This window comes from Gnatocerus cornutus, chromosome 2 (genome assembly GCF_029298725.1).
Source record: "Gnatocerus cornutus isolate USDA-ARS CGAHR chromosome 2, icGnaCorn1.1, whole genome shotgun sequence".
NCBI lineage: Eukaryota > Metazoa > Arthropoda > Insecta > Coleoptera > Tenebrionidae > Gnatocerus > Gnatocerus cornutus.
In genome coordinates, this window is record NC_142234.1 from 6,179,602 (window position 1) to 6,206,362 (window position 26,761).

Genomic DNA, 26,761 nt, shown 5'->3' on the forward strand with positions numbered 1-26,761 from the left:
CATTAATAATAGAACGTGCACATGTTCTGACATTATTGTTACCACAACGATACCTCAAAATAGAATAATTTAATTAGTGTGGTGTTAACCAAAAAACTCGAATTGTGACGTGGCAAACTGAATTTTAGCAATATCCTTCGTACCAGTCTCGATACGGTAGAACTATTTCCTTATCTAAAACTCTTTCTGGTCCAGACAATATGAGACTCGTCTCACCTCGAGCACCAACAGCCCCATCGATATACACATTCCGCCAATTCGCTTTATCTTTGACCTTTTTACGGTCCTGTGATAAAAACGAGAAGATATCAACCACTTCTTTATTTCCCGCTTTTTTCATTGCTTCTTTGTTCGGATTAATTCCAGGTCGCGGGATTTATAGGTGTTGGAAGCTTAATCCATCAACTACCCTCCTTAGTCTTGTTATATTTATTATTAACACGTTGTTGATTCGAATTAATTAAATTAGAACGTTAATCTTTGACTCGGATGCGAACAACACAAGGATGTTGTCCAAAGTAAATGTAAACAAATTTCAAAAGGTCAAGTCTGATGTCCTAAATGCAACTTTTGTGAAACGGTTGCTGGGGCCGTTGACTGCAGAGATTGGGAGCTGAAAGAACTGTCGCTGCAGGGCGCGATTTGCGGAAATCGTGTGTCTGCGAAGAGTTTGAAATAGTTATAAAATGGTTTTCATAGATCTAAGGAAATTTATAAAGAGACTATGAAAGCTAATCATTTATTTCTGAAGATATGATTACATTCATAAATAAAATTAAACTAAATTGAGGGAAATTTTATTAACGCTCAAAAATCAATATCAAATCTTCAAGTCTGAAAATAAAAATAGGTTTGCGTGACGGTCTATTTAAAACAGAAACCTTTCCCTGCAGCTCTGTCATCATAAGTTCCCGTCAAATTATCACGAAAAATAAAAGGATTTCCTGACTAATCCTTCTTTACAAGGCAATTCTATAGACGCTGACACTTTTTAAAGACGTCATTCGAACCAGTAAGACAATTCAATTAAAAAACGTCTTCGAACTCTGCATATTTTAATCCATTGAATCCTTGGGTTCCATACCAAGTCTTCTTCTATACTTAATTCCTACTAAAAATTTATGTACCATTCGTAATTTTTCCACAACACTTTTCGTTCAGAATTCCAGTCTCGTGAGGTTCCCAATGTAAATAGCGTTCTGAAGCAAATTAAATAATGTTTCATTTTTACACAGGCGGAAAACGTAAATAGAACAAGTTGGGACAGAAAACGACCACAGTGCGTTTATGGCAGAACGGAAAACGCTATTAAGAATTTCGCGCTTTTAAACACAGAAATGAGGGCAATTAGACCGTGATTCTTTTTGACCACATTATGGAAAATTGTGGAAGGGAAGTCGGAAAAATTAATTATTACTTAGGGCAATAATTAGTCGTTTCCTTCGGTGCTCGAGTTTTTCATGATTTAGGGCGGGTTAATGGGAAATTTTGTTTACAAGTCTTTGCACTTTTGGGCCATTAAAGATATTAGCGCAAGGTGTGGAGAAAATGTTCAATAAGCAGAAACAATTTATGAATGATTACTTTTTAGGGGTAAAGTCTGAAAATTTATTAAAGAGGTGTAACATTTAAAGCAGCACCAAGTTTTCTCTAAAGAATGTTTGTTTTTAAACGACTTAAGATCCGATTTTAGTGGCTGTGCTTACTACTTTTTAATAGTTCTTCTACTATCCGAAATTCTCTGCACGATCTATAAATAGCTAAAAAGCAAAACCAATAATCGAGTGAATTCGCGCAACACTCACATTGACATTTCTGAGTTCATAAAAGAACGTCCGTTTGATGGCTGGAAAATAATTATTATGAAATCACTCACGCTGACCCAATTCTCTTCACATGTGTAATCCCGCTCAATTTCTTCCGAAAAAAATCACCTGTCACAGAGAAGACCACGTCGATTTCCCAAAAAAAGACCTTGTTATAAATTGAAAAACATATTTCACCCCCAGCAGCGTCGTCTGCTGTCGTGTTATGTATTATTAAATTTTCGCTGACATTCTATCTATTCAACTCCACTTTAGAGAATTTCCATTGTTTGAAACGGTCCAAGAATCCAAGTTCAATTTTCATTCAAATGCCCAATGAAATCTGGAAAGAGGTAAAAATTCCAGCATGCTCACACCTCACGTGTATGCATTTTAATTAGATAGCACCCACACCACCATCTTTATCGAAAAAAATTCGGTAAGACCGCTGTCGTGTGGCGCACGAGCGCACATCTTCGTCGCAACGCCAATTTTATCATCACAGTACGTCGCGTAAGCGTCCCAACGCCGGCCGCTCTCGCCGCCTCCTAACCACCACCGACAAAGTTTCAAAGTCTGCTCGAAATTTTTTTCAGAAGAAACAGGTAGGTGTTGCTGTTTCAGTGTCGTCCAAATTTACTGGAATCGTTGACTTTGAACAAATTGTGTTTTTCTTGTCCAATACCTCACAAACAAATGGTAGAAGTGACGGCTGAAATTGCTCTTGAAATAAATTGTTTTCAAAACTAGAATCTGTTTTTCAAGTTTACGGAAGAGTACACGAGCGATGCGCTAAAAGATTATTTGGTTGTAATTGTGCCGTAATAGCTTCTAGTTGTGAAACGAAAAAGAGCAGTCGGAGGGTAATTGACTCAAGTTCAGACAGTTAATAGATCGTTTTTTTCCTGACAGCGTTGTTATCACCATTTTAAATTTCATTGTAATTCGCGCTCTAATTCAGCGATGATCCAAGCTAATTTTAAAGTATGAAAGAGAACTCACTTTCAGACTTTGCACCTGGCTCATTAAGTAATTTAATAATCGCATAATCACTTCAAAATATTTGGACAGTCTGTTATAGAGAGAACTAAAATATGATGTGTGAAAAATTATCCAAAAACTGCAGTTAATCTTGTGTACTTTACAAAAAGCTGATGACCTTTCCTAGCAACAAAACGTAACTATTTTTCCTCTGAAATTATTACAATTAACAACAATAAACAAGAGTAAAACATTTATTACTATTTTTACGATAATTAGAAATGATCCGTTTACACTCTGTAAATTGTTATTTTTACTTAACAATTTTGAAGGAGCTCCAGTAATGGAAAACAAGCCCCGAATATTATCAAGTTTATTTCTAAGAGCTAAACTTTGGTGGAATCTAGTTTATTAATTAATTGCGATAATGGCGAAGATATTAAGTTTGCAGGGTTCATTCTAAAATTACATGAAACGTATTTAAAATCCCATTATTGGAAATGCATATATTTTTATATCGTTATAACATTATCGGAAAATATCAGCTTGGAGAAAAGTTTTCAAAGGAAATAAATTCATTACTAGTTGCATCTCAGTGCCGCAACACCAGTAACCTTGTCAAATACTTTTTCGTTTCAAATTAAATTTTCCCAGCTCCCGTTACACAAACATGAAAGAGTTTTTTACAAATTTTGCGCCTTTAAACATAGAATTGGTGTATTTTTTCTCATTCTCTCATTTTTTGTTCAATGATGAGCCCTATTATAATTCTGTTTTAAATCCTCCTCTTGATTATATTTTGTACGCTATTCTCTTTTCCTGTTGTAAACTGCTGAACAAATGTAGCAGCTCTCATGCATTTCAGGATAATTTATCTAGAAAAATAACAAAAAATGTACTGCAAACATGTATATCTCGTAAACTTTAATTTGCGCTTTCATCATCCTGTAAAGCGCTTGATCAACATTTATTGCATTTGAAGAAAAATAGTTGTAAGTAAATTACAAGCGTCCGAGATAGATGCATTTAGTCAAATTACTTTAACAGGACTAGGAAATTTGCATAAAATTAGCACAGTTGCATGGGAGATGTAATTACTTCAATATTAAATTTCAAACATAAATAATTATTTACTTTTTGAACAATAATGTTTTCGAGAAATTAACTGTAATTTACTTCCTACTGCTAGGTACAAATATCACGTTTTATCGAGACAAAAATAAATCTAATCTTTTGGTAAAAATACACATTTCGTTGGCTTTTGGTCTAAATGATATAAAAAACTTCTTATCTTATCTTTTCATTAATCACCATTCTCGACATGCAACTCCCCTGTAACTATTTTTAATTGTCCGAAAACGTGTCGGTGAAATTTCAAAGTCATTTGAGGGCATCAGCACGCCATTATTCGCCACTTTTTGCTCGCCGCCACTCTCCTTAATAAACCTCGATCGTGTATCAAATTTACAATGAAAGGATTTCGTGCACTTTAGAATCATAACCATGACTCGCCTGCAATTTTTGCTATAAAGTACACAGTGAATGTGAAAATTCGTCCTGCGCTCGCTTTTCGTTAAATCCTTTTAATAAAGGGAGTGGGTTTGTTGACATGTGGAAACAACAGCAATCCAACCAAAAACATTGCTAATATTCCAGCACTGTAAATTTACATTGCTCACAATGGATATAATATTTATGATAGTGCCGGCGTTATAACAATTCTGCAATTATTGCAACAGAATAATTCAAAGCTTTATATTTTCTAATTTAATCGTTACACGTAAATCCCGGACTACTGAAATGAAATTCATGTACTTATGTTAAATTAGTTTTTATATTGCTGTCATCAAAAATGTCATTTAGCGTTTTACCAATGAGAAGCATTATATTCTTTCTAGAACGGCAAAGTGTAAATAGTAGCGTTATTATTTCCCGAGATCCAAAAGATCGAGAGAAATTAAAAAACGGTTTATCAATATAGGTACATATTTACATTTTTGACTATACTTTTTAACTTATGCTACAGATGATTTAAGTTTACATTTTCAGTGTTTAATGTAGATTTCATGTAAGTGATCGCTATTTGCAATTGTTGAATTAAAATTTCTAACCGAAAACCAATAAAACAACATTTTGAGAAATACATGACTAAACATTTAGCTTAATATAGACATTCCAAACTACGCTTTTCATTATCTATTTGTAAGGAAAAAATTTAATTTCACAGTAAGAAAGCAGGCGACATAATAACATGTTCTCAAACTAGTAGTAAAAAAATTAAAACATAGAAATAGCAGTGTACAGAACTGTCTCGAATTGCTCATAACGAAAGGTAGCGAAAGCTTGCTCACATACAGGCTGTCCGGAAAACCGCGCACCACCGTAATACTGTATCATCGAACAATGCCATAGATCACCGGAAAAATGTTAAAAAAAATCATGTCTTCAATTTTTCGAGATATGATGGATTAAAAAGTAAAAGTTTAATGTCAAAATTAGCGATTTCTGTGCAATCATTTCACCTTCTAATAAATTTGTTACCTAAAAAACCTTTTACGCAAAGGCATGGTGCAAATAAATCGGAGAAATCTTGTGAAAAATGGCTGAAAACTGTTAACACGACTTTTGAATTATCAATGTCGATCAGTGTGGCATCGTACGCAAAAAAACATAGTTACATTACTCGTTCATTAGCCGACCTGACTACCGCCAACACTACAACAGCAAGGTTACTATGGCTTTGAATACTGAAAATTTAAATTATTGAGGGATCCGTTCAGCAATGTTGCCATTTTCCTAATTTAATTTCGGTCCTACTACAAAAACAAAAAGTGTAAAATTTTTTTTAACATTTTTTTTGTACTTTGGAGAATTACCCAATTACCCCCTTTCAAGGTGATGTGCCACTTTCCGGAGACCCGGATATAGCCGCTCGTCCGTAGTAAATAACTATTTTGCACAGATTTCGCATTTGACGTTTTATACCGTAAAAGCTAAAATAAAAGGACTTTGAACACGAAACTTTACAACAAGCATTTTTAATGATGAGACATTTGCATGATATGCTTATTACTCTTGTAATTGCAAGGCTAGTTGCAACTAGAAGCAGACTTCCGGGAGAGTGTTAAATGAAAGAGCTTTTCCTAATATTTAATTCATAATCAATTTGTAAAGACATAAAGTTTCCGACTTCATAAAGAAAACTTCTGTATTTTCACATTGGCTAAAATTTTACTAAGACCAACTTTAATTACACTATTAATGAAATATCTAGTTTTAAACTTGGTTGATTTCATAGTTTTGCGATTTTATTATGCGATTCGTGGAACATAATTTAAAATTTTAAAATAATTTCACTGTTTGATCGGTAATTCTAAAACTGCCTTAAATTAGGTGAGCATTTTCTTTTAATCTATTTGCTATTAATTAAAAGCTGCGCTTTTACCTTTTTACAAGTTTAAACATTTGTATCTTTTTAATTTCTCGAACTCTGTAAAATTTTCAACTTCAGATTACACGGTTATGTCCTACGCATGAATAAGGTTTTTTATGTATAGAATTTAAAAAAATTGTAATTGTATCATAATGCTAATAATTATATTTTATTCGTCATTATATTTTCAATGGCCCTAATTAAACCAAAAACACCATAGTCACATTCCGATTTTTTTCTAATTGCTTGATTAGCAAAACCAGGATCAAAATAAATGTTATCAGCAAGATAAGTTTGAGCAATTGCATTAACATTCAGGTCGTTGTGATTGATCTGAATTTTAAAAATCCTTCGAGCAACAATCATACCGACTTTCAGTAAATTATTAATTTTCTAACAACGATTATGCAATGAATTATTTAAAATGTAGAGTTAACAGTTGTTTGCATCTTCATCTTTTGGCCATTCAGAACGTTTTTTTTTGGACAATAATTGTCCCCGTTTCCATAGTATGCTTCTTTTCCCACTTCATTGCATTTTTCATTGCAAGTTAAATAAAAAATAAACATGGAAAGTTTACATGCAAATATAACATAACAAGCTTAGACACTTTATTAAGTTTTATTTAAACTTTTCTGGGTCAATTCTTCATTTGATTTACACAAAAAGTAAAATTCAACTTTGGCTGATGTCTTCAACGTGTTAAATTAAAAAAAACTTAAAACTAAGTTTCAAGCAAACTTTACTTTTTCAATTTCCGTAATATAAATTCTCTGCATAAACCCGGCGCCTCCACCATTTACAAACACGTAAAATAAAAATCTCCATAAAACTACTCGCAGTAGGTAATTTTAATGAAACCCAAAATCAACACAATCCTTAATTATAAAGATACACTAAAACACGTAGGGCAAACCTTTTGAATAATACATCGACCCTTTAAATTGAAGAAAACATTTGGGTTTTCTACTAATTACGCACTTCTAATGCCTAGTTAGAAACTAAGTAGGTACACCGCTACCTTCTACCTGTTAAATTTAATTAGACGCTGACTAATTAAGTTTAGATCTTAATTGCATATGCCGCACCATACCTAAAGCTAATTATTTCAGAAGAGCGCATTTTTTAATCGATGAACGGATATTTCACAAATTGGGTTGCGGCTTCTGGCTTCGAGCCATTGCTTAAGTAAATCCGCATCAATTTGCATGTACCGTAATCAAGAGAAGATCTGGTTAAGACACGTTAATTTTAGCCATGCGAAAAGACGGTTAAGTGTTGTTTGATGGCGAAGATTAGGTAACGCTAACTTTAAGTATTACAATCGAAATCTACTCCGAAACAACACAACAATAGAAATAAGAACAAAGTGAAAAAAGACACATCTCTACAAGAAATTAATTAATTATCACAAAACTTGATACTCTTATTACATTCTTTTAGTTTGTACACATGGCCGCAACTAATTACAAGCAGCACAATAAAATTCTTTCCTTCAGACATGTGACGCTCTAAATTAATCGCACACCAACAGTAATTAATCACCGCAAGTTCCGGGAAGTCAAATCACCCCGGCAATTTTACAAGAAGAGTTTTGTATATTCTTCTCACAAAATTTTATTATGCATTACACACATTCTCTGCTCGTATCTCAAATCAGTCACGTCTTAGGTTTCATCCATCTTTAATTAAAGTCATTTGGAGCTAACAACCAAAGGTGAAATTTTTATTACATGTTTGGTGGAAGACACGATCACAGGGAAGCTTCCTTTTTAATTTGCTAGTGTCGCCCTTGAAACTTCAAAACATGTTTTGTTACGAAATAAAGTCCTTCAAAATAAGAAAAAGGTGTTTCGGGTTCTTTCTTTCTTGTTTGTGCGAACATAGAAATTTTGTGAAAGCGACGCTGCGAATCAATACATTTAGAACTAAGAAGATTTGGTAATGTGTAAAGGAGAGAGTAACGACATTCAAATTTCCTGATGAATTCAACGTCGTAAATTCGGATTTCAATAGAAAAGTGTGTTAATGGATGACGACCTGGAAATTGCAGCGTGCTCATTTAGATTCTTTTTGAGAATAAAAATTCAAAGTTAATGCTAGTTCTGACAACTTAACTGACAAATCAACAGCAAAATAATAACAATCTTTAAGTCACCCATAAAAAGTGGATATTTATACCGGCGCCTCCACCATTTTTAACAGCCTTTGTAAATGTCCGTTTTTATTTTTGTCACTCTGATTTCCTTTAGAAAAGTGACCTTTATGTGAGAGCACACTTAAAACCTCAAGAAAAAGCTCACAAATCATGAAACTGAAATAGATAAACATATCTTTATCTCAACTCTTCACCAACTTAATTCAGAAACGTGCTGAAATGAGGTAAATTCTAATTAAAAATCTTTTAGTCTCGCCTTACCTCTGTCTTCTTAATAGTATCGAATAAAAATGAAAGTTATAAAGTTAATGCACCATGCTCATGCTCAATGACTCCAAAGTCAAGAACCTCTCTGTTTACAAGGCGTCCCGACGTCCATGTATGAGCAAAATTAATTTCACCAGCTCCTAAAAATCTGAATTTCAAATTCCGGTAACTTTAAAATTACCAATCGGAATCCCGTTTGCTATTCACAAAGTTCCATCTAAAACTTCATTAATTACTCAGTTTCCATCAATGTGAATAGATTACGGTTTGCATTACAAAATTAAAACATAATTTCACGTCGGTTTTGTCAAAATCAGTAGCGAAACCTTAATGAAGTACGTGATTGGTTTCACGCATTTCATAAGACAGATTTGATTGTGTGGATGGATTCTCAAGCACGAATTCTTCTTGGAAAATCGATGCGTAACTATATTAAATGTAATTATCGAATTTATTCGAGCTTTAATCTAAATGTGACAGAAGCTGGAAGCTTTAGTGGGGCGTTTTATGGTCTGTGTCGAAATTCGCCAAGAATTTATTTCGTGGTAAATTCTATTAACGGTACAGTTTTATGTAAAGGCCGCATTATCATAAATATCGGCGGCGAATATAATTAACCAGAGTTTGTTTTAGTACTGAATATAAGAGGATACAGGTAAAAAACGTAATGGTCTGACATCGAGTAGTACATTTACGAGCTAACAAAATCGATTGATTCGTGATATGCGATTTGTCACCGGTTTGACACTTTATTAACGGGCACTTGTGTCACTAATCAAGCTTTTTCTGGATTACACAATAAATTTTAGACGGAACTAATTACAACTACTAATCAACAGAAACTCGCCATGATGTAAATTACAAAAAGCCGAGCTTAAATCACGTTCCCAGTTTCGGACAGTTTCCAACAATAACTATGTTTTCCTTTTCCCTAAATCAACATTTTGCAAATACGTGATAGACGTGCTTTCCAAAACAAGTTTTATGTTACTCGACTTTATTACTTTTGTTTAATACTACCATGTCTGCCACTCAAAATTATTAATTTCCTTGATATTGGAGCACCCCTTCCACAAGATTTCAACTGTTGAACTCCATTCCAGAGTAGATCGATTCGTTTTATGTCGTTTTAGGCACCCGTTCTCGTCGTCGTAAATTTTGGACATCAACCGCGGTTATTTGTAAGATCATAAATGCTTTTACGGGACATTCGTCTCTTCTAATTGTTTGCTTTGGGACAATAAGGTCGCAAGGGTTTATTAAGTTGTTGTGTTGCGGTTGAGGAAATTGGGACGTTCATCTGCATAAATGCTCCTGTAATGTAGGAATTAAACCAAAAGTGGGACCAATTTGGACTTCCTCGAGAAAACCGTCTTGTTTTGCTCAAACGGGGGCGGGTTTATCGCCTTATTTACTGCGGAATCCGAATATAATTGAAATGCCAATATTGTTTTATGGGGGCTATTATGGACTGGAGAAAGTGAAGATAATAGGGAGATTAAGGATAATTTTTTTCGGGAAATGTGGTTAGCTGCTAAAGAAAAAAACAGAGTACAACATTTTTTTTTAAATTTGGGACAATATTGCGAGTCGAGACTGAAGACAGACATAACAATAACAACGAAAAGAAGCAGTTTAAGTGTTGCTTCTGTCTCTCAATCCGATCTACTTAATTCAGTATTATTTCCAGTACCCATTTTCAAACAGAACTCGTAAAAATTATTTGCCGGAAATATAAACCCTGACTTAACATACGTCGGCATCTCTCCCTTTGTGGTCTTTCAGCAATCGAAGGAAAATCGTGAAATGATGCCTCCGAGGGTAGTTAACAAAAAGAGGACCACACTAAGCTTTGTAATTGAGGATGTTAAGCAACTTGCTAAAAACCGATTACTAGGAATTTCGACCAAAACTTTAAGAACGAGTCTGAACAGAGTAATATACAGTTTTTTGTTGCTTGTCCTTCTATTACATCCATATTAAAATCTCTATTTTTTTCATTGGTCGAATGTTTTAATTAAAACGATGAACAAATGTATCGATTAGGTTTTTTACACCTTGTTTATTGGTCCGAGATAATGTCATCAACCCCTAATTGAACGCGCTGATTACTAACCTATTTCAAGTAAACAAACATCGAAATAAAATAAGAGTAGTTTATTTAAACCGATAACTTGACGTCTAATTAATTTTTTGAATTAGAAGAAACTTTACTAATACGGAACGGGAAAGCAATAAAAAATATATTGAGTGTCAATATATAGTTCACCTGGAGCGATCTGAACGAGCAACGTCAAGCTAATTTCCAACGTGAAGGATGAATTAAAGAACTGCGGGTTCTACTATTTTTATACTTTCTTTCTTGACAAACATACGAGAAAGAACGTAGGTATGAATGCGATGTTTACTACAAAAACATTTCACAAAACAGACTTTACAGCCAAAAGAGATTATTTCTTGGAGAGGATTTCAAACGTCAACTTGTCAAGCAAAAGCTCCGAAATATTGTCACGACAAATTAATTTTCTGAATGCTCAGAGTTGAAGCTTTGATCATTTTAATTCAGTGCTGAAAATAGACACTTTGTAGCAAGGGAAACAGATAAGTGGACTCTTAGGCAACACCTGTTGGGGGAAATATTCTGATTCAATTAACAGTCAAACCAACACAAACATTATTTTATCTCCTGCTGACTACTTTTATTAAACAAACAAAAGGATGTTTAAACACCGCATTGTACCTGTTCAGAGTTGGTATTTGTCGATCGAATGCACCAAATATTTACTCATCTACCCGATTGCATTACCGTTTATGAACATCTGAGCAAATAGATATATTTAATTATGTATGAGATTTTTAAGTCCACTTGTTCTTTCTCTACAAAATAATAAAGTAAGTATCAATTAAGTCAAAATAATACAGACTTTGCTATTCAAATTTATTTTGATTTATATTAGTATCTGGTATATTGAATTTTAGTTTAATTTAACTTTAATATAATTTGACGAATGCACCAGAAATTTTCATGACTTTGTTCGCAACTGTTGCAACTGTGAAATTAAGTTAAAGTTAAATTAAATTTTGCTGAATCTCTCTATTACAAATGTTATAAAACGTTACGTACTTGTCGTAAATTTACCAATTTATGTGTAAAACTACGTTCGGATTCTGTACTGACATAAAACCTTTTCTTCGTCGACATTTTGCACGCTCAATAAAAGATTTATTATGAAGTTCGAAGTCATTTAACAAACTCCAAGAAACATAACTCAATCCTAAAAATTCAGAAAGCTGTCAGAAATGCACTAAAGTGTAGCAATAACTTCACAAACAGAATTCATAGACTATTTTCTTATCTAAATGTTATCAAATATTAAGTACCTAATAGTGAAACTCAGGCTGATGCTGTCTTTTATAAAAAATAAAAATTATAGTACCGACAAGAATAAAAGTTATCAGTAAGATTATCAGTAAGATTTTTACTTTCATAATTTCCGCCTCCTTTTTGATTATAAAGTCAATGGAATTAACACCTTGAATTAAGTAAGGTGGTTAGAGAATTCTACCGATAAAATTTATATGCAGCTTCTAAGCCGTCAGTAAAGCAAAAAATCTAAAAATGTTTACGAAGACCACAGTCTTATCGAAAAGTAAATAGAAACACTGGATCCCCACCTTTAAAGACTGCTGGAAATTCTAAAAATGTTTCCTAACAACAATAGCAAGTAAAAATTTGTCACAGATATCTATCAAAACTGTCATTTTTAAGAAAACATAAAGTTGAATAGTCTACTTTTGCTATCTTTATTTGTTATGGTTAATGTTGCGCGGTTTGTTTCTGATACTTTTTAAAATGTTTCTTCAGTGATCGTTTTTTGTGAAGGATCTCTTGTTTATGGCGCTTTATCTTCTTCCATTTTAATGTTTTTACCGCATTTCGTTAATTACGAGAAAAGAGATTACTTATTAATCTGGTTAAAACTTGATCAAAATACATAGAATTTGTAAAACAAGCAAGAGAATAGGATCAATACTCTGTAATTGTGGTGTTAATGTAATGAACATTTTGGTGCAAGCTACATCAGCGAACACAAATAACCTCATTTCAAGAATAACACAATCGAGAACAAAACTAGGAAAGCCGTTCGATTGTTATAGAAATTTACTAATGACAATTATTAAGAACGCAAAGAAAAAACTTTTTTCACAGAGATAAAAGTCATCAATTTATTTCCAATCTTAAAAATTTTGATAAACGTAATTAGAACAAGTGTGTGTTAACAATGTCGATGACACAGTAAAAAGTTGAAATTTCACACAAGGAGAGTTGCTATTATCACCTAGAGCTATTAAGGTTTGTTTTGTTCAAGTTGTTCGCAAAAACAAAGTTCAGTCTGGAGTTGGTTAGTGCATGAAATTTTAGAAATACTCAAATCCGGTAGCGATAAAACTGTTTTGGAGGAAACATGGCAGAAGCAAAACTATTTTATTACATTTAATTTATTTGATCACTGAAAGAGCTGAAGAAAACATTAAACAGCAACACAAAACAGGAATGTTTTCCAGTCTAATTAACTGCACATCTTTGAGGAAAATATTCAGCTTAATTGGGCAATTTTCTTAGCATAAGTTTCTGTCTGTCTAGCTGTTGTGCAGTCAAAGCAGCAATTCAAAAAATAGAGAAAAAATAAAATGGTGATTTATTTAACCTTTCTCAGAATTAATGTATAATTTCTTCCATATTTTTCCCTTCTTCCAGTATTTTTTTTTTCAACTTTTGCGAAAAATTAAAAGAACTGTTCATTTTCTGAATGTTTTTATTTGGAATTTTGATTCATAATTTGATACAACTGATTTCTTTCTCGTGTGGTTACTTTCAATTGTACTCTTTTGACTTCAATCTCCGCTAATTTTGTTATTGCGTTCTCGAGTTGTACTTTATTCTCCCTCCTATTCGCTCTGGAAGATTTCCACTGCTCGTGCTCCCTCACTCATACTTTAACTCGAAGAACCATAAACTACATGAACTTATTGCTTTTTAATGATTAAAACTTAACTCTGTATTTATTAGGTGTACATTTCGCGGGTTTTATTAGAATCTGTAGCATCTTTCATCCCTTCACATGCGCATTTGCCAAAAAGAGTTTTTTTCTTTATTTTTCCTATTAATATCTGCGCCAATAATGTAGGTAGCAACAACAAACAGGTGATATTGCTCAGTTCAACTGCGTTGTTTCCTTAAAGAAAATCTCTATTCTCCTCCACTTGTTGCACAAATTGCTCCTTTATTCCTCCACTACCAAGCCACCAAGTGGGATCTCCCCCGATCGGCTTCACCGATAACGATCTAGATAAACCCGAAATCCTCTTGATTTCCCCAAACTAATAAAAATAACCAGTCTATTCTTTCGATAAAATCTCCTAAGTGTTGTATTTTTAGATAATTTCGCAACACAAAAAGACTCTCGGTTTGAGTACATTTGAATTCACGTGATTGTCAACATCTATGACCGTGCGAGTACACAGCAATACATATATCCCTCGAGATTTAGTGTAATCTCGTCTGTAATGAACTAGTGCAATTCAAACACGACAAATCGGCCAAATTAGATGGCTTTGTCTCTCAACTCTCCATTACTCTATAAACATGGCGTCGTTGGATAATTGTTGTTAATTTCAGCTCGTGACTTAATTGCTAAACTATGTGTGGGCATCAATTAATTGACACCATTGAAGTCTTGGTTCAATAAAGTTCTCCTAGTAGCGTTCAATTATCATTTTTTTTTAATATTCAGACTCCACAAATCTGTTTTACAAGTGTCATTTCAATCTAATCACATTTTCTAAATAAACTCAGAACAAGTGTTCCAATAATTAAAATTTCTCTTCAAAAACTGACAAGATTGCCATATCACCGATTATCTATCTTACTTCAATGTGGACAGCGTACAATGTAAAAATAACCGAAAGAAAAAATAAAAAGTTGAGTAAAACGCAAATTAATGATGACACGTTCATTGTATTGTGGGAACATCAGTAAACTACAATCCATTAATTTTGCATAATAATAGAGACCGTAATTTTATTTAAAAGAACAGTAACATAGTCGTAATATGTGTAGCATTTTAATGCTTTTATGAAAAAAGAATGTTACCTACCTAGTTTCGAATACGCTTCCAGAAGCTACTTCTGATAGTCTCAGCGGTAAAGGATAAAATTAGCTACAACCTTGCACTTTTTAAATACGCAAATGCCCTTTTGCACATACGTAGGCAAAGTCTCTACCTTTAATTTGAGGGCTGAACACATCAGATCGGACAATGCCGACAAAAGTTACGCGATGCTAAAGCCTAACTTTTCCATTGCGGTTTAATACTCGATATAATTACACAAAATGAGGTAGCGTTTCTAATTAATCTTTTTGTGCTAATTCCAAATAAAAACTATTTTTTTTAAATGTCAAAACTTCAAAATATCTGCAAAAAAAATCAAAAAATTTAACTTACAGAACTAAAAAATTTAGCTACACATTTTTGTTTCTAGTCCAACAACAACCCTTTAAGATGATGTTGACTCACTCCTAATGGCAAAATCTTATGGGTTTTTTCATGGAGTCAATCATAAATCTTTAGATCTGAACGATCTGAACTGTCAAAACTAACTAAAAGTGAAGATAAAAAAAAATGTAACTAGAACTCAGCCCCAGTACAACCGTTGTAAAAATTGTCACTGAAAATTTCACTCGTGAAAAAAAAATGTTGTGATTGGTTTATTTAAAAAAAAAATGTCTCTGGTTGGTCGAATCCATGTTGAGTTAAATTCTCCGTAAAATAAAATGTCGAAAAAATAAACTCAAAAGTTTTAAAATTTGGCATGCTACATTTATTTAAATTTTAGATCAAATTTCAGGAGCTCAGGAATTAGTAAAAACTTACTTTTCATTGCTCCTATTTGATTAATTTTACTTGGGTTGCACCTAACGACTAAGCAAAAATAGTTTTATTTTGACTCTTCAAAGACCATTTAGACCCCTAACAATTTTATACTGCACATTTATTAATTTAGAACACATATTGCTTATTGTTTAGAGCTTATTTATCACATTATGAGTGAAATTACGTCCCTTATGCCGCCATATGTCTTCAGCACCACATAAATTGTGTTTACATGATCCGATTTGATGTGTGCAGCCTTCAAACTAAAGGTATAAACTTTAGCTACATGTGTGCAAAAGGACATTGTTTCCGTTTACTTAGGAACTATGAAAAAAGATACGTAAACATATTATCACTGTTAAAAAAAGAGGTCATATTTTCATAAATCGTCGGCTTAAGTTAAGTCCATTTTTGAATAAAATCCGTTTGCAGTTTTACAAAAAGGAAATCAAAAAGGTTTAACGTTGGATTCCTTTATGGTATTATCGTTTCAGAATTATAAAACATTCTATTTTCAGTCCCCTAATTTTCGAAATTTAGATTTGATAACAAATATGTCAAAAAGTAAATATTTCTCGATCTCCGTTAAAAAATCAAAATGGACTTGGCAACTTAACGACTTAAGCCGTCGAAATTGGGTTGTAAGTAGTGTGATTGCATTTTTGAAGAACTCTTATCTAAAATGAAATTTCCCAAATGAAAATCATTTTCTTATCCAGACTTATTATCTCAAAAATTGCTCTACAGAACTAGCACAAACGGGCGTATCTTAAATTAATGGACAAAGACATTGCGTTCGTGCACTAGACAGTGGTTTATTCTGTCTAAACTGTTATTCTAAACTTAAGACCAATTGCAGAAATACAACACACGAATATGTAGTTGGTAGACCGCAAACTTAGTTTTGGACTGCGACCACATTTTGTGATATAAAAACTAGTTTGCTATAAAAACTAAGCTAAAAAGCTATAAAAACGGTTTGTTTTTTGTTGCAAGATTGCATCATTTGTAGAAAATGAATGTAGAGAAAGTAACAAGACAATGAAAGCCGATCACTTTTACTACTAATGTATAATATGTATGATAAGACTATATTTTTATTTAAATTATTTCAACTGTGCCTTCTTAATCCTATGTTTTACTTTAATCCACACTATTAGACCATGAAATTGATCATTGATTACGTAGCTTTTTGTAACGGTATTTTGAAAACTTATTTTTTTAGCACGTTTTTTTTTGAAAATAGAAAAAATGAGATCCCTCGATTCGATTTAACAGCGACAAATTTTAATAAATAACAAAATTATGTTAGAAACTAATTTGATCAAAAATCCGGAAAAAAATTCTTCAATTTTATTCGCTAACGAATAAATATATCAATCTCCTTTTTCAATTTTTGTAGAATTATATTGTCTTGCATTAATTACACTTTAAAACCAGATGTGCTACCACAAAGTTTAATTTGCTTTTAAAAGCTTTTTAGAAATATTTTAAAATAAAGTTAATTAATCACAATGCAACATAAACACCTTTATTATAAATATTTCAAAACTCAGCACAAGCAAGTAGAAATTCTACAGTTCTGCATACAGAATGGAATTAAACGTTTTTTAGAATATTTTTAAGGAGTATTAAAATCGGTACAAGACCACTTGAGATTGACAAAAGACTAACAGCACTAATAAATTGATAAACTCTATTTTCAAATATTTATAGGGTCGTATGTACAGTAAAATTAAAGAAAATAAGCTGAAACTGTCCTTTCCATATTTGTTATAAGAAATGATTTACTTACATCAGATTTTAATAAAATATGTTCTAATATTTCAAAAACATGCCTCACCTGCAGCCTGCATATGCACATTTTATTGGATTTTTTGAGAACGAATACTAAAAACTCTTACTAAATCCATTTGTAGTTTTTTTGTAATACCTTTAAGTTGAGGTAAAAAAACTACAAAATATAAAATTACCAACTGCGGCAAAATCTGAAGAAATCCTTAATGTACAGCCACAAACCAAACTCTGGGAGCAAGACGAATGCAAAGCTCAAAGTTAGAACCAAGTTAGATACCACATTTGAGGGTGCCATTAGCTGATCGACTACTTTCATAAATGACTCGGTTTCAATCGGTTTGATCACTTGATATTTATCCAATGTAAATATTGTCATTGACATAAAATAAAAAATAATAAATAATATTTCCAATTCTAAGATTCTAGAAAATCTACTAAATTATTGTGTAATAAAAAGTATATTCAGAATAAGCCAAACCATTGTTAGAATCATTGTTCTTCTCTTCGGTGCTTCCACTGCAATTTCACTGTAAAATACAGAAGTTCTCATTTAGATCAAGTATCTAGTAATTATTATTTCCACGTTCAATAACTTACATTTTATCGTACAATTGAAAAACAAGACGATGACATCACCTTATTGTTTTATCAACCGGAAAATAACCTTTCAAAATTTCATCAATCGCAAAAATAAAAAACAGCAAGAAATCTCACCACTGTCTAAAGTTGACAGCGATTTTAAAAAGTTATTTTAAAGCCAATTTTCGTCGAGACTAGAATGGTCACATAGGGTCTTCCACCAACACAAAATTATTATACAGATATCGGTCCAGAGGGTGTGTGCCTGCTAGTGATATATCGACGCCGGCCTGTTCGCGATAACGTATGATTTATCTTTGAACTATTAAACACTGGATATCAGTTGGAATAAATAGAAAAATCTACAGCACCCTATAATTGAAAAACAACCAGATTAATGTACTGTGATACGTCTGTTACAGTAATCCTGAGATTACAGAGACTGGAAAAAACAAACAAAATTGTATAGATTTTACATTTCCCGTTTAAACTGACTTGACTTAGCACTTAAAAATTCTTCTTATCAAAGATAAACTCAAAGATTATCTCGAGAGCTATTGGTATTAATTGATCGACCATAACCCATAAAACTGATCAGTGGTGTGTGTGTTGTCGTGCAGGGTGTACATTAGAAAGGTACGTTTGTAATAAACACCCCCGTCAAAAACCCTTCGTAGGTGGTGGCTTTTTATTATATTAATTTCTCGTCTTAGCTGTGACATAAATGGCAATTAGTTAATTGCTTGTTTTCTATATAATAAGCTACTTGTTGATCTAGTAATCCTAATAATCAAGGTCGTGTTTGCCCTGTAATTATTTTTAATGGGGTGCTTCTACAGACAGAACTTTAAGTTAATTTCCTTCAAAGTGTATCGACTCCAGAACAAAACTCCATCATCTTAATTATTTGTAGGCGTCTTACAAACGCCGTTAATATGAAATTATTACAACCCAGAAACGGGCTGAGTTTTTACTTTCTAAATTACCAGATCAGAAACATACCAAAGCAAATAATTCACAGTTTAGAGCAATCATTTTGAACCTAATCATTTAGAAAATTGCACCGATCTAGGTCATCGCTTCGAAGCTGGAATATTCTAAATTTGGTTTGAAATATATTTCGCACTCTGAAAATTGCTCTTCTGAAAGGAAAAGAATCAAGAGTTGCATGTCTTTTATATCCGCAACTCTTAATGTACATGAGCTTGATCCTATTGCAGTACACAGGAAGAAATTAAAACCAATAATTTCATCAAGTCCTCCAACAAACTGACACTTCCCAGCAAAACCTTTCCAACTTTGACGAACTTATCTCGATTTGCAATGTAAACGAATGAAATTAACGACCCACCAGTGTTTTATATTTAACGTTTGATGATAAATTTATCGCTTAAGTGCTATCCAACCGGAATATTTTGTCGTTACAACTCCCATCAAAATTACCACTTCTCTATTTTTCCTGATGATTTTATTGTCGATAAAGACTAAATTAGTTTCAGACTTGCTAAATGCTGAAAGAGTAGCAGAAAATGGAAAGGTAGAAACTACGCAGAAACAGAAAATCCGATTGCGAATCGAGAATATAATGGACTTAAGAAGGTAACGTAAGTTGGAGGTACAAAAGAAGTCAAACTAGTTAAACATTTGTTTCATATTTACGAAGGGAATTGTCAAAACAACGTTTTAGGACGTTTGTGAAAAACCGGCTTGTGAATAAGCTAAGAGAACGAAAATGAAATCAGAAACAGAAACATCGTTGTGAAAGAGCTTATTATGGCTTTCAGTTTCTGTAAACAATATTTACAATGAAAAAACGGAAGCACAGAATCGAAAAATGTATGGTATGTACATAAATATGTTCCATTCAAACTAACAAAGCTAAAATTGATATAAAGTTGAAGTTACAAGAGCCAACAAATTTTGGAAGAAACATGTACTGGAGAAATAAAAAGTCATTTTTAAACTGAAATGATTTTCTAGTTCCGAATCTAAAGTCAGTTTTGCTTCATCAGAACCGGATTCAGAGAAATGCTTGAAAAAAATTTTTTTAGATTCATGTTCCAAAAAAAACGCTTTTTTAATCGGCCGGGCTTTTTTAACGTTTTTAGAGGCATGTAAATAGACCGGAAAACCTCATTTAGCGACTTAGGCCTCCAAAACCAGTTATTTTTTGCTTAACGCTTGGTATTATCGCGCTGTAATGTGATAATCTGCTGAAACTTTTAAAGCTCGAAAACAGTACCTTTAAATTTTAAAAATCTAAATCAAATTCATTTGAGCCATAAAAACAATAAACAATTTATTTACATTTCAGCTTTTAACAAGAAAAATTTTTTACACTATTTAAAAAAATTGAACAAACGCCAAAATTTGTCAGAGCAGCCACTCGCCGTTCGTTTTTCGAAATTTTCATAAGTTTTCTCAAATACCTTGAAAAAAAGTAACTCTCTCGCCGACTCCTAAAGTCTATAGAAAAGTTCATTTAATAATTTTCTTAACGATGTATTTTAAAGTTCCAATAATTGGGATGTTGTTAAGGAAAACTGAAAAAAACAAAAAGAAACGCGGTGTCATTGTGGTGACACACCCTGTATAGTTATTTATGTACGTTTTAAAAAATAAATTAATGATTTAATGAACTTAATTTTTAAGTTCATAACAAAAATTTTGAAATACCTCACATATTAAACTATGAGAAGTATAACCAAATTATTATTTATACTATAGGCAATTTTGTATATGTATTACATATGTATAGGTATATGTATTAAAATGTATATTTTAATCTTATTTTTTCAAAATCACATCACATTCCACTGTACGGAGTGACACCCAAAACATTCCGCACTATAATAATTTATTACAGTTTTAAAATTAAAGTAAATAAAAAAATTACGACGGAAAAATTCAAAGTCGCAATAAAAACATTTTTGTAGGTATTTTACCAACTGCGACACATTTTAAAACAACCAAATAAAAACAGATAACACTGTCACAAACAACCTGCGGTTTTTCCGTAAATCAACCGCAAGTTGATTACTAAAAATGCAAAAACCAGATCCTTGATTACAGTCATCAATCTTTGAACAGCTATTTGAAAAGTCCATTACGAGAGATAAATCGCATCAAACGCACCTTGAAAACATCTCACCGCAACTCAAAAAATATATTTAATGTGAATGTGGTGGAAGTGTCTTTTTCAAGACGTCAGATCCCGCTGACTTCAACGATTTATGTATGAATAATAAACCAGAAGTGTGTACAACACATTTGAATTTATATTAGGTTTTAGACGGGACAAACCCAAACACATAAAACAGTTTCCAGCATTCCCACAATCATTGCTTCGAAAAGGAAAAACTTAAAATAATAAACACAAGATCGTTCTCACAAATTACATAATTTGATTTTATTTGCAGTCGCACCATATCGATCACACACACTAATCGTCAATAAAGTGTCAATTCGAAGTGTTGGTGAGCTGACAACGAGGTGGTTTGAAGATTACGGTTCACCTCAGTTTTAATTATGGAATTTGAAGAGTCTCGAATCGTTGTCAAGGACTAAGGGAATTTTCGACGTAGCTACTTTGAAAGTAAGGAAAAATGACGAATATCTACTACAAGAAGGTACTCAGTGATCAAGACAAAGCCAACGATTTGGCTCATAACAATTGCATCGATATTTATGGACAAGAGGTGTTGCAGACGTCGCAGACCATTTACAACGAATCCACTAAAAGTAAGTGAATCCAAAATCAGTTCAATACATTTAACGGTAGAATAAAACTCTAGGGATAGAACATTGTAGTGGTGGTTTTCCTTTTTTTTACTTTAAAACAAACCAAACTCACTTGTAAAAGTGACAAATGAATGTTCCAGTTCTCAAAATGAGCAGATTATAGTTTTTTGACTCCATCGCTTGAATGTATGTTTAGAGTTTTACTTTTTTATCTTGTTTACTTTATTGGCTTGTGTGATTGTGAACCCATTTTAAAGTTTTCCTCCTAAAAAATATAAATCATAATTGGATTAAGAAATGAAATATAAATCTTACCTTTCTTACAACAATTGTCAACAATGATTTTATTCCTTACAAAACAAAAAACAAAATTAATTATTCAATCTAGCAATAACAAGTTTAAATTTGTATCCCAACCCCTTACATAGTACCCCAAATTCTGAAATATGATATGCCTCTGAGTTGTTTACTCTTGCATAGAGGACATAATGGAAATGGATATTACTCCACCACTAAATCTCCAAGACCAATTTGAATAATGCAGAATGTGTACCTTTCATCCAGAATGCTCGTACTTTAAAATAAACGCCTTGGACATTAAAATTGTTTACTTATCGTCTACTTTTTATTAGATTCCAGAGTCGTATCTCCAGAATTTCAAATAGCTGGACTACACCAAATATGGTGCAACATAAAAAGACAATAGTGCGAAAACTCACTTTAGCATTTATTTTAGGAGAGTAACCATTTAAGTAAAATTGTTGTGAAACCATTTTAAAATTACTACCGACAATAACAGTGTTTCACATCGAAGTGAAATTTACTTGGAAATATTTACACATTGTGTAAAATGCGGCTCATGGTTCGGACGCTCCGATTGGCGTACCGTCAATTTGCGCTTCCTAATCATAAAACACTTCTGACCAGAATTATTGATTTTAGCATTTAATTTACAAGCTTTTTGATGTTTGCAAAGATTGATCATAATTTCGGGCAGACCATTATATCTCCTCAATGGAGGAAAATTCTGAAGACGTAATTACTAATTAGTGAGCATTTGTAAGTATCAACTAGGAATTTGCTAATTAGATTTTTTAATGACAATAAACTTGTAAATTTCTTGGAGTTCTTCAATGCAGCGAATTAAATCTTTTATGGACGTTTTTCTCTAGCACTTTTTCATGTCGTCGTTTTATACATATTAAAAAAAATACTTAAAAAATTAAAAAGTTCTGTAATCAACCCCAAAAATTTGTTTATACAATAACTGCTGCATTAGAATGACGTTATTTTATGTTCAAGAATCATTGTAGAACAAATTTGATTCTTCTTTGTAGTAATTTTCATTCTGACACAAAGGAATACGAAGTCTCTAAAAATCGTTTAAAAATGATGGTTATTATTATGTGACAACTTGGATGCTATAATATAGGACAGTATATATTATTCAGAATAGCCCATATTCTACATAAGTGGATGATTACGAACCCACGAGTGCAGAATAGTCATTTCAAACGAGTTAGGAGACTATACTTTTTCTAGGATCAATAATAAAACTCATCAAAATAAATTGACATTTGACTGTAAACTCATACTAGAATATAGGACATTTTTCGACTTGTTTTAGAACCTACTCGTTTATCACCAATAGTTTGGCGTTGAGACGCCTAAAAATGGTATCCCAATTTTTAGCGGATTTTTGTGGAAACTCATTATCTTAAATTTTCTTTGATATAAGCATGTTAAAAATATTCGAACCCTGAAGACGAATAATTTTTTTTGTAGCTTACATGTGTCCTCCCTACTGGGACACGATCCTCTGTTGGCCCCCGACACCAGCTGGAGTTTTAACTTCTCAAACCTGTCCATCGTACGTCACTGGCTTCCTTCCGGTAATCCATCCATTAATAAAAAACAAAGTTAACATTTGAATTCCAGTCAAACAACGCGTCCCGACTGTGCATGGAAAATGGTGTTTGGTACACTCACAACAACATCTCTTGGACCAACTACACCGCGTGCTACCCCGATAAAACAATTACCATATTCTTGAATTTAAATAAAACAAACATTCCGGATGTGCTGCAGGTAAAATTTGTTAGTGCTCAAAAACCAGATAATTTTTTTGTGTCGTAGAAGTACGCACCAGTCGTCCAGGTGATATCAGAAACTGGATATATTGTATCTTTTGCTTCTCTGATTATAGCTTTTGCTATTATGTTATTTATTAAGAAACTCCACTGTGCCAGAAACATTCTTCACATGCACCTTTTTGCGTCCTTCATCTTCCGCGCTTTCACCTTCATTGTAATCCAAACTACCTTCATTGATGGATTAGGTCTACCATCAGATCTCAACTACCGAAATGGCTCTCTATATTTTAGTGTTAACTCTGAAGTAAGTAATCGAGATGTGTTTCAACCTTCTGGAAAATTTGTCGTAGACTAACAACTGGACTTGCAAATTTATTACCAGTTTGAGGCAGTATTTCATTACTGCCAACTACTCTTGGATATTGATGGAAGGCTTATACTTACATAATTTAATTTTCCGTGCCTTGTTTGCCGATTCCAGTAACAGCATCAAGTGGTATGTCGTCATGGGATGGGGTAAGTAACAATGTCACAAAAGTAACAACTTAAGTCAGATAATCCAGGTCTGCCTTTCCTGATCATTGGCTCTTGGGTTACCGCTCGCCTTCTTATAGAAGACAATTTGTGCTGGACCACCCACGAAAACTACCAAGTGTTTTTGATTATCGGAATACCAACAATGATATCAATTCTGGTACGACTCAAAAACAACTAACAACAATAAACATGATATTTCAGCTCAATCTATGTCTCTTCATGCGAATCTCCGTCGTCCTATACAGCAAACTAAGATCACCCATCAACGAAGACTCACGGAGGTACCAAAAATGGGTAAAATCAACTCTTGTATTGGTACCACTCTTCGGCGTCCACTACGCTGTCTTTCTATCTATGTACTACCTGATTAAAACAAACAAAATTGTAGAAATCGTGTGGTTGTTCTGCGACTTACTCTTTGGCAGTTTTCAAGTACGACTGACATTCTTTTTGTATTTTTGCTAAAATAGTTTTTCAGGGCTTCTTCGTGGCAATTCTCTACTGCTTTCTCAACGGCGAAGTTAAATCGGAAATCCAGCCGCATTTTCAGCACTTTCTTTTCTACCTGGCCAACAACAAATACTCGAAGTATTTTTTTCCCTGCCGCAAGAGATTCTCGAGGTTGTTCGATATGTGGACTTGAGAAATAAAAATTAAACGAGTTGTTTTAGATCAGTTGTGGGCAGGTCATCAGTATGCACGACTATGTCTTGTAGCTCTCTTTACACAAATGGGGTTCTGCACCGCAACAGCAAGTGCCGGCTGGACTCCATTCCAAAACTCAAAACAGGTCAGTAAGGCCATAAATTGATTTTAGATATTTACGACAAAGTCAAGTTTTAGAGAGCTTTACTTGCAGTTTAGCTCAACATGTAAAGCTAAATTTAATATTTTCAGAAGATTTAGTCAAAAATCCTACTAACACGCTGACTCCATTTCAAGGTGATAAAACCAAAGACCACATATGCCATAATCCGTCACGAAGAAACTCAAAAACGCAGCGCCACTCCCAAGCTTTCAATTTTTCCGGAACACTACCTGTAAGTTATTGTGAAGTTCTCCCCTTCGTCATAAAATTGTTTATTCATTTATAGACCGCAGAGACGACACTTTGTATTGAACATCCCTCTATAAAGCGACATTCGGAAGTAGAAGTTAGTGAAGAAAGTGTTAAGATGATGGTACAAAACAACTTTTAAGCACAAAGTAGATTTTTTGTGATATTCGTCGATGTCAATCAAAATGTTTGATGTCCGTCATCGATGTCCTATTTGGAACACTCTCACAAGAGTGCTCTAGACCTCTTTAGTGACTGTTTTCAAAGTATTTTTGTTTATAAGACTGTTTTATTGATGAAATGTTAAATGTGATGTTGCAAAGACGCCTCATTTGTTGCATGTAAGAATTTTACTTTTTTCAAATAAATGAACTTTGAAATGTTTAATAAATAACTGTTTTGATACTCGATCCGCAAACTGATACTTTGGCGGACTTAAGTTTAATCCGCAAAGTCACACTTTAAACTAGTACCATAATAGATTTACTGTAAGGAAAAAAACTCAAAGTTTACGGAAGTTGTATGTATAGAAATTTCGATCCGGCCCGAAGGGCCAATGTTGCATGTATGTAAATTTCAATTCGGCTCGTAGTATCCAATTTAGAAATTTTATTTCTTTCAAAATAAGTGGCAAAATTTCATAAAAAATGTATTGCAAACGGATATAATTATTGTAAAGTGTATTTTCACAATTATTATTAAACTAAATTTTAAAATAAAAAACATTTGACAATTTTTTCCTGTGTTCCAAATGACGTGAAAATCCGCACTAATGCGAGTTTTCTATTGTAGAAAAATTTGAGCAAAGATTGTAGAACTCCTGACCGCTATTCAAATTAAGGTTTTTGGACATTTCAACACTGAATACAGTAACTAACAATTGTTACAAAATTTTACCTATTAATTTCAAGAACTTTTTTTACCGATTGTTAGGTTCAGTTTTTCATGCTCAGTTTTAAATAAATAACGTCTGATATTGGGGTTATCGCTGCCATATTTAAAACGTAGATGTTGATAAACTGAGTAAAAAATCTTTATATTTTTAGCGGTCGCATCAGATATTCCGGATTTAGTGAAAAATTCTTCATTAAAATCTGAGTTGAATGCCGCATCTCACAATATTCAGGCATTTATTGTATTCAAGTTACACGCATTTAACGTTGAGCAATTGTGCAATACGACAATCAACTCAGATTTTGATGAAGAATTAAAAAGAAGTACGAGCGTTCTGGGACACCTGTATGTACAAGTATACAAAAGAAAATAGAAATATACATAATATTAAAAACTTACAAACACATGCATCCAGATTCTAAAAAATTAAAAAAAATTCTGAAAAACGTTCATCGATCTTGGCCTCCAAAATCCACATTTTTTT

At 32.9% G+C, this 26,761-nt stretch overlaps 1 protein-coding gene across 8 annotated transcripts; it reads left to right on the forward strand.

Annotated features, from left to right (window-relative positions):
• Positions 1-2,312: 2,312 nt before the first annotated feature.
• Positions 2,313-25,777, forward strand: LOC148178298 (parathyroid hormone/parathyroid hormone-related peptide receptor-like). Of its 8 annotated transcripts, XM_088030905.1 has the most exons (14): positions 18,532-18,591; positions 19,449-19,554; positions 19,619-19,796; positions 21,375-21,696; positions 23,482-23,588; positions 23,635-23,784; positions 23,833-24,093; positions 24,140-24,305; positions 24,353-24,483; positions 24,528-24,758; positions 24,805-24,947; positions 24,998-25,116; positions 25,224-25,366; positions 25,421-25,777. In XM_088030905.1, the coding sequence occupies exons 4-14, from the start codon at positions 21,561-21,563 to the stop codon at positions 25,523-25,525; spliced, it is 1,692 nt and encodes a 563-aa protein (XP_087887031.1). In that variant the 5' UTR covers positions 18,532-18,591; positions 19,449-19,554; positions 19,619-19,796; positions 21,375-21,560; the 3' UTR covers positions 25,526-25,777. The 8 variants fall into 8 exon arrangements, with proteins under 8 accessions (XP_087887033.1, XP_087887030.1, XP_087887035.1 ...); XM_088030906.1 differs by lacking the exon at positions 19,619-19,796; XM_088030907.1 differs by lacking the exons at positions 18,532-18,591; positions 19,449-19,554; positions 19,619-19,796 and adding an exon at positions 2,313-2,410.
• The last annotated feature ends 984 nt before the right edge of the window (positions 25,778-26,761 follow it).

Coding starts and splice junctions, on each gene's coding strand:
- LOC148178298 (XM_088030907.1), top strand. CDS start 21,561: ATGACGAATATCTACTACAAGAAGGTACTCAGTGATCAAGACAAAGCC. Junction 24,484..24,527: donor CAACAATGATATCAATTCTG/GTACGACTCAAA, acceptor ATGATATTTCAG/CTCAATCTATGTCTCTTCAT. Junction 24,948..24,997: donor TGCCGCAAGAGATTCTCGAG/GTTGTTCGATAT, acceptor GAGTTGTTTTAG/ATCAGTTGTGGGCAGGTCAT.